This window comes from Cynoglossus semilaevis, chromosome Z, assembly GCF_000523025.1.
Source record: "Cynoglossus semilaevis isolate Cse_v1.0 chromosome Z, Cse_v1.0, whole genome shotgun sequence".
NCBI lineage: Eukaryota > Metazoa > Chordata > Actinopteri > Pleuronectiformes > Cynoglossidae > Cynoglossus > Cynoglossus semilaevis.
The window spans coordinates 18,537,536-18,546,897 of NC_024328.1; the positions used below are offsets into that span (position 1 = coordinate 18,537,536).

Sequence of the window (9,362 nt, forward strand, 5' to 3'; positions counted from 1 at the left end):
TCAGGTCTGCTTGCTCAGGTCCATAGAAATGTAGCTCTCCGTGGTCCTGATATATCGACACTTTTCCAGTTTCTTCAGATTGATCCCAAATGCTGGTTTTCTTTCTTTGAAAACATCAGCTCACCAACCCTCGGTGCCCTTTTACACAAACAAGTCTTTAGTTGCACAGTTAAGACGAGATGTCAGCTTAAGTTACTGCTGAAGTGAGCTAAAAGCCCCTGGTTGGCATGGAGGCCCGTTGGAAAAACAGCTGTTACACTTACTCTCACCCTGTGTCTCTGGGCTATTTATTTCTGTTGCTGTGTCCTGCTTTTGACCTCATATATTTGTGATGGGTTTGCTTACAGCATTTTAGTGGGTATGTCAACATAAGGTAGGTTATGTTGTGACCAGTGACGTTTCACATGGCTCTGGCTGTGTCAGTCATCGGTATTGTTGCATGCAACAGAGAACTAATTTTGTGATAAAAGAAAAGAAAGCATATGTATATATACAATAGGAGTGAAACAGTACAGAAAAACAGGCAAGAGCTTGTAAACCTAGTCGTAACAGGCCCTGTCACAGTTTTAGTTACAGGTTTTGATGTTGACACCCTTGTCATATGTTTGCTACACCTCCAGGAAATATAATAAGTCTTGTTCCATCATTCTGACATACAGCATTAAAACTAACCGACTAGTTTGCACAGGAGCTAGTTGACACTACATGACCAAGATCTCTTTGTTTACATTCACCGGTCAAGTCTGACTATAGGCCAGGGTTTACCCCAAAGGGTAAAGAGAATTATTTAGAATGAAAGAAGATAAAACGTATTACCTATATTAGAGAAAAAGGGGAGCTAGATGAAACACAAGGACCACTGCCCCCACAGTGAGATGACTTCTGTTCATTTTTAACTGGGAGTCTTAAAGGATAAAAGAGAGCATCAGGGTTTGTTTTATCTAATCCTGTCCACCTGCCTCCTCTAGGGTCAGTGCTTCTCCAGCTGATAGATGGATGTGGACGCACCCCCCTGAACCTGGTCTCTGATGCTAGCCAGCGGGAGGAGCTCTTTCTGAGCGCACAGGTCAGGGACTCTACGCTGGGTAACACAGCCACCGAGGTCGTGAACCTACCCCTGCTGGAGGCTGGATCCACTCTGCTGGCCCACTTAATTTTCTCCTACCAGCAGGAGATGGGCCTGTCAGCCCTCCAGAAAAGCAGGGACAAGACCCACAGCCTGGGTGGAAATCTGGTCAGGGCCCTAAAGACACACACCTTCCAAAAAGTGACTTCAGGTTGGACAGACCAGCGAGTCATTAGGCTTGCAGAAGACGTTGAGACATTGTTGGAGTTTGGCACAGGCGTGTACTGGAGTCACATGTCCCAGGTTGTTGAGGGACAGAACACACACTTCCTACTGGAAATACTGAAACTTCTAAGGTTAAAGGCTGAAACACTGGATCTCTGATCATGTTTCTGTGGCTATTTGATCATATATCCCATTGTAACTTTGACATTTGATGCTTCCTTAGTCACACAATCAGAGTTGGGTAGTAACGACTTACATTTACTCCGTTACATTTACTTGAGTAACGTTTTCAAAATACTTCTAGGAGAAGTTTTAAATCACTATACTTTTACTTTTACTTGAGTAGATTCATGAAGAAAAAACAGTACTCTTACTCCGCTACATTAGGCTATACTGAGCTCATTACTCGTTACAGAGATACTGGATAAAGCTTTAGCTAATATCTAGTTCACTATTTGTCCATGATCCAGTATCTCTACTTTTATTTTGTCAGAGAGAGACTTCTGCCCAAGGCTCTACTGCATCACAGTGTTTAACCAGTAAAACGTAGCCCTTGCCGCGCATTCTTGTCACGTGACCATACTCAATCTCAGCCGTGGGACAGGTTAGTATCCACCGTCTTTGATAGCAAAAAATTGTAGAATCAATGGTCGGTAATGCAGACAACGACGAGGAGGCACACACCTGGACTCATACTGAAACATGTTAGTTTACAAACAGTACGGTGTTTAGTTACATTATGCAGTGTCTTTTGTGTCTCCCAAAACAAACAGATATTTCAACATTAAAAAACTTAACGTCTAACCGGAAATATGTTGTGGTAAGTTTGACTGAAAATCTTTTTTTTTTTTTAAATTATTTTGTAAATATTTATTTTTATGTACACTTTTATTTATTATTTCATTGATTTGTATTTTTATTCAAGTAGGCCTACTTAAATTTACATAAAGATTATTTAATGGTATTTATTAATTTGTTTTATTTTAGTATTTTATTGATAGGATAAACTCTCCTCCTACTTTTTCCTAGCTGATAAAATATATCAGATGTTACTCTACTTGAGTAGTTTTTCACCAAGTACGGTACTTTTTCACTCTTACTCAAGTAATTATTTGGATGACTACTTTTTACTTCTACCTGAGTAATATTATTCTGAAATAACTACTTTTACTTGAGTACAATTTTTGGCTACTCTACCCACCTCTGCACACAATGAACTGACTCCAAAAATATTAATGTCAAAGCGTTGCTCCTCTGTTTATATTTAGAAACAAAAAGAGTATATTTTGGTTTATGTTTATTAGAACACATACTGGATTGTTGCTACCTCAGATTTTTGTATATTTTCATTTATAATAAACTTATTGAAATTGAATCCCTTTAAAGCCTCAGGATCAAATCTTTACTGATAGTTTAGTTCAGCTTAAAAAGCTGAACTAAACCTTTCTTTTCAAAATAAGCAACATGCGTTAGATGCATTTAGTTTTTCAAACCAGAAATATACACTTTATTATTTTTTTAACCTCTTCCGACCAACAGTATTCACACAACTCTGCTACAGCAGTAAATTCCCTTTACTTAAATGTCATTGGTCAGATTTGGGCACATAATAAAGTCACAGGCAGGCAACATTGCAGGCAGACAAAAGAGAGACATCTTAGAAAATATGGCAGGCACACATCTACTACAATATTATCACCAGACAATCGACAGGCATACAGTAGAAAATACAACCATAAATTAATTAATCATTACCTATGTACAGTATTGTTTTAAGAAATAGTCTAATTTCAACCTGGTGCAAATAAAAGTGTTTTTTTCACTCTTTGCAACAGTCAGTCTGATACATTCATTCATATAATATATTTATTCTACATTGTACAAAATAAAAACACTTTGGTTTGGTTGAAAACAGACCCAAAACCAAATTATTTATGGTTTTAAAAAAGGAAAAACAATGTTTTTTTTGGACGCAATACCACACAATAGTCACAACAATTTGCTGTAAAATAACTATGTACAGTAGGAGACACATAGGTATTCAGACTGTCTCTTTAGGCATTATCAAAAGCCATCCTTCGGGAAGCACAGAGTGTGTTTGTGGAAGAGGCTGTAATCAGTCACATCAGATCTTGGGTGAACAACAGTTATTGTCTTTCAAGTGGATTCCTCAAAACAACCTAACAAAATCAATGTGACAGAGCCAAGCCAGTTGATATTTAAGCATGTAGATGGATGGGTAAAGAGGGAATGAAACAAGCAGGAGAGGTGACGACGAAGATGATAGGCAGGGCATGAGCATCACAAAATGGCAGGAGAGAGATGTACTGTAGTAGCTGAGAGGGTTGTAATAAAGACAGGCAGAGGCAAACAGACAGGGGTAAAAGGTAACACAAAGATGAGAGAGAGTTGGATCAGTGTGATGAGAGGAGACCCTCCACCAATGAAGCCTGAGCTGAGGTCTTTTAACAGATGCTCAACTAGAAGCCCAGGAGACTGTCCCCTTTAGACAGGGTCGCAACCCTGCCTACTGACGAAGCAGGGTACCACAGAGAGAGCTACCAGAGAGAAGCATGATGGGACGATGGATCTGGAATGGCATCAGACAGACAGACAGACAGACACACACACACACACACACACACACACACACTACCACCTCTAACACAGACATCTCAGGCCTAAGTTTCCTCAGAGCCTTGTCTTGTGACATAAGGACTTGCTGCTCATCTCGCTAACAGCACATTCCACCAGCACAGCCAATAACAGCTGGCACTTCTGCTGCATGCTTGAACACACACACACAAACAAACATCACAACAGAATCTACACATCAGTCCACAGCTGGAGGGAACTCTTAACACGCACTGGCACTAAGAAAAGCAACACATCTTTGATTGCATAAATGAGTCTATCCAAACGCTCATGTGGACGATGCCTCTGTCTGTAGAGAGACAGATCAAAGTTGAGTTGTGGGCACAGGAGATGGGGCAGATGGAGAGGGCAGTCAGTCTGGGGCACAGCATCACACAGAACATGTTTGTCTGTAGTCAAATGTGCCTGCTTAAATGGGATGTGTTGTCTTCTGTGAGCAAGTACAGTAGGTGCAGTTATCTGTGTATTGTGCCAGGTTTACATGGATGTTTCCGTGTGGGACTGCAGAGGCTCACAGACACAGATATGAGAAGAAAGAGGGTCAGCATTTCAAATAGATCAAGTCAGTTTCTACTCTGTGCCCTGACACTTGGCACAGAGAGGTGGCATCTATATCACCACAGCAACGCGAAGAGATAAAGTACTGCAACTACCTTATTATACAGGGTAGTCTACATATGTCTACATGTGTACATACGACATCTACATATGTGTGTGTGGGTTAACATTGTTGATATTAAACCCTCAGTAACCTAGAACCTTGCCAGGAGTCTGCCTTTGCCAAAGAGACACCAAAACAAGCCTCAAAGGCACCAAAATAAAAGTCGAAGAAGTTAAAACCTGTTTCTTACATTAGAGAACAAGGGGAAATAGATAAAGTACAGGGACCACTGTCCCCACAGTGAGATGACTTTCATCCCACTGTAGGAACGGAACACTGCCTTAAGTCAAGGACTCCCTGTACTGTAACAAGTTTACATAACTTTCTATAGCTAGACAGCATAGGTCCAACATCTGCCCCACCCCACCCTCTCTTACGCTCAATGTCAAGCTAGAGGAATCAGCAGGCAGAAATGCTTAAATGGTCAGTGATGCCTTGGCTGTCCAAGGAAAACAGATGCATCCCAGCACCATACACAGAGCAGGAAGACAGAAACGTTGTGTTTTTGATTAGATTGATTCACACCAGGAGTCACGTTGGTGCCTTGTTGATTATATTAGAAAAACCTACCAGGGCTTTTGAAAATGTATGAATTAATCACAGTCTAGTTACGACACAATAAGTAGAGTCTATTGTTAGGAAGTGAGAATGAAAGTGTAAAAAAAATGTTTTATCTGAAGCAATATTGTTTTGTGAAGTATGTTGCAGAAGTCATTCAAGACATTTTGAAACAAAAAGCTACAGCTGTTAAACCCTTTCTTATCACAGAAACTATGCTCATCTGAACGGATGCGATTCAAAAACAGGCAAAATTGTGTTGGTCTTCTTTTCTCTGTGGTTTCTGTGGATTTTCCATCCCTTCTATTAAGAAAATAAATATAAAAATATCATATTTGTGTTTCTGCAGATATTGTCAGTTGACAAAATACTATCAATATTTTGATTAAAAACACAATATTGGCAGTATTTTACCAGGCATAACATTTTGAAATATTTGGCCTTTTGCTGCTCTGTTCATGTCACAACTCTGCTACATTTCCTTGCGCCTCTCCGTAGGGTTCACATGATCTACTGTGTCTTCGTGTGACAGGCGTGAACCCACCCCTAATTATCCTGGCATTCACCTAACCTCTATCGTGCCTTAATATCAGCTTGGTGTCTCGGTCTCTGACATACTGTCAGACATGCACAGGGTTTTAGCAGCTGCACTCCAAATCTGGTTACACAACTGCTCTCTCCTGATTGTTTGCCAGCAGCACTTTCACACCCAGTCCGCACAGTCAGAGGTATGGGAGTGTAGTGAGGAGGGGAGGATGAGCCCAGCGAAGAGGAGGATGAGGAGAAAAGCAGCACTAGCAGCAGTTTTAATATCTAAGTTGGAAGAATGGAAGACTGTCGCCCAGTGAGGACGACTCCAGCACGTCCTTAATGACTTCTCCTACAGGAAGCTACTGTGACTCACAATCGCTCACAATCAGGCAGGCGGCTTAAATTCAAACTTCCGTATGTACAGTGTCTCTGCAACACGATACACAGACAACATTGAAGGAAAAGATGCCACATATTGTCCTTGAAAACAGCAAGCAGAAATAAATAATTCATAAAGCCATGGTATACTGTAAACATACGTCAAGCCTTTAGGTTATTGGTTTAAGTGTCTGTGTCTTTAAGAGGAATGTACCTGGAGCCCATCTGGCTGGCTAAATAAAGTGGGTTCAATCCATATTACTGTCAGTGACTGGAACGTCATTAAAATGAAGAGGGTTAAAAAGAATAAGAAACATTTTAGAGGAAAAACAGAAAGGACAATAAACACTACACTAGAAATGAAATCACTGCAGTCTGAGATAAAAATGGGTAAAATGTTGACTATGATATTGTAAGGCTTGCACTTTGATAAACATGGCTACACTGAATGCGTCTTTGGATTAATGTGTCAATTGTTAAAACGCATCACCTAACACTGGTGGCAAATAAACAGAAAGACTTTACTGAGCTGTCATAACAATTACAGACAAAAAAACATCACTTCTTTACTTTTAAATCTTTTAAAAGCATAATGGTGATTGTAACTAAACAAGTTTCTCTCTATGGCTCATAAAAAGCCACACCAAGTAAATCTCTACTGTACATCACAAATTCTCAGAAAAAAGGACGATAGAAAAAAGTAAAGGAGGAAGTAACAAAAGAACAGACAGTTGATCTCAGCTGGTCCAGAGCCGCCGTCCTCTGCTCCTAGGTGTCCAGTTATAGCAGAGAAGAAAGTGGAGAAAGAAGTTGGTGGGTGGACACAGTTATCTACCCGGGGTTGTTTTTCTTCCTTTTATTTGGACTGGGACTGGGATCGAGTTTCAGCTCTTGGTACTGCACCTGTTAAAACACACAGAAACAGACATGGAAGTCTCTTTCACACACACATACATACACAACCCACCCGGTCAGGTGGAAAGAGCAAAGGATGCTTGAATAGTACAGAAACCCTCCAGAGGCTCTCTGAGTCCAGCTGTTTGGAACAGTGGCCTAGGGGAAGGATTACACACTGATTACAGCACACGCACAGACAAACCCCAAATACACTGTTAGGATCTTGGGCGCCTACACAGATGCACACAAATACACACAAAGTTTTGCAGATGTGAAAACTCTGGCCTACGGGGAAGAGATCTTACAAACAAATAGAGAACAGGGCAAGGGCTCATGGGACAGCTTGGAGAGACAACAGAGTCATCTCAGCATGGCATGATGGTTTGGAGAGACAAGGCAGAGAAACGGGACAAAGGCAGAAGGTAGAGAAAAAAAGAACACCTTAACCCTTTGTAAACTTTAATCTGTGCTGGGTTACACATTTTAGGGCAGTGGTGGCTTAGTGGTTAAGCCAGCTGCCAGCTGCCAAGTTACCACTGAGATGCTCTGAGCTGCCCACTGTTCACTTTGGTGATGGGTTAAAAGCAGAGGTCACATTTGGTTTTGTGCAGTGGTGTGCTGTGTCACAATGACAAGGAGTTCAACTTTCCTTAGTTTCAAGACATCACTCAAAATGTTGAGACAGAAATAAAGCCAGAAATAAAAAGTCAGCATATATAAAACAAGCTCATTGCCATGGTGACCAGCTGATGTGGAGAAGGAAAAACCACATGTCATGGTTTTTTTGACATGTAAAACAGAAACATTGAGTAAAGCAAATGTGTCCATTCATTTTTTTTAATGCTCAATCCTTTCTAGGCTGAGAGGGAGATGGACTCAATGACAGAGGTCAAAGGTCGAGGGCAGGTTGAGGGCAGGATCACCCACCCACTCTATATGAGTCGGGCCTCATATAGATACAAACACCTGTTCTATTATGCCTATAGTAATTTATCCTATCAAGCTAATCACCACAGAGAGCACAAACCAGTCAACACTGACCTTCAAGCTGATCTTCAAATAACTAAAAACATTTGTCACCGTTTGTCCATATACAAAAATATAACTTCCGAACTACCTAAATATTTTTAATAGAGGTTCCACTAAAAGACTGTTTTTCGTATTTATCCACTCATTCATTGTGTGGAAGGCAATTGTTTTTACTTTTGTAGAATTGTTATTCTTAATCATCAAAACTTAAATTAAATTTAGCAACATGTAATTTGGGCTGACTTTTACTTGTATTTATATTCTCCTTTTAACACGTGTGGCATTTAATGAGACGACTACAGATCTATCCAGAATAGTATTCTGCTCTCTTTAACAAATGTGAAAGGAAACTACTGTGACCTTAAGGGCAATGGTGGCTTAGTGGTTAAGGAAGCAGACTTGAACCCAGAAGTCCACCAGCTGCCAAGTTACCACTGAGGTGCTCTGAGCATGGCACCATCCCCACACACTGCTCCCTGGGTGCTTAAAGCTGCCCACTGTTCACTTTGGTGATGGGTTAAAAGCAGAGGTCACATTTCATTGTGTGCAGTAGTGTGCTGTGTCACAATGACAAGGAGTTCACGTTCCTTAATGAACAACAAGCTTGTCCTAGTCTATTCAGACTGCTTCACAGCTCAGACAGTCAGATAAATGGTTTCAATAAAACAAGCTGAAGGTGGAAGGCACAGGTGAGAGGAATGAAATGGAGGTACACAAACAACGGAAGGAAGCTGATTGGCTAAAACTAAAGAGACAGACAGGGAACTAGACACAGCTAAGGAAGCAGATGAAGGTGTAAAGAAATATCATTTCTTCTTCTCATCATCATCATCATCATCTTTATAATACACTTCTGATTGTTGTAAAGAACAAAACAATGATGATAAATTAAAAAACTAACCAAAACCATTTTTATTTGAAGCATTGTTATTTGTTTTAATCATATGTTTACTCCAAAATCTCTATACTTTTTTGTTGTTGGTATTTCATTAATTTGGTGACACTGCAGCCCTGTTTGTTTGTGCAACTGTATTAACATCAAACATAGAGCTTGTTTTGGAGCCACGCCATGGATTCTGGATATTTTTGACTGGGAACTATGTTAGTGGCCTCTGTTAGGGGGTAGTGTTAGCTGGGGCAAACTCTGGAGTGTACGGGAGGTTACGGCTTCATTCATCTATGTTGACAAATTTAGTTCAGATATAAAGGTGCTACATTTTGTCATGGTCAGGAAGGAAACACAGACATGCTCAGCGGCATCAAACCAACTGTTTCCTGATTTTACTGTGTCAAATGCAGGACCTGATTCTAAACGAAGAAAAACTCAAAGACGTTTCTGCTAGATCTATCTATCTATCTATC

General features: G+C 40.4%; 1 protein-coding gene across 1 annotated transcript in view; it reads left to right on the forward strand.

Moving 5' to 3' along the window:
- The window catches only part of slf1 (SMC5-SMC6 complex localization factor 1), a 36,471-nt gene extending 28,931 nt beyond the window's left edge, over positions 1-7,540 (forward strand). Inside the window, exon 16 of the mRNA XM_008336745.3 lies at positions 969-7,540. Within this exon, the coding sequence (XP_008334967.1) occupies positions 969-1,450 (482 nt within the window). The 3' untranslated portion in view covers positions 1,451-7,540. The remainder of the gene's footprint in view (positions 1-968) is intronic.
- Positions 7,541-9,362: the final 1,822 nt, after the last annotated feature.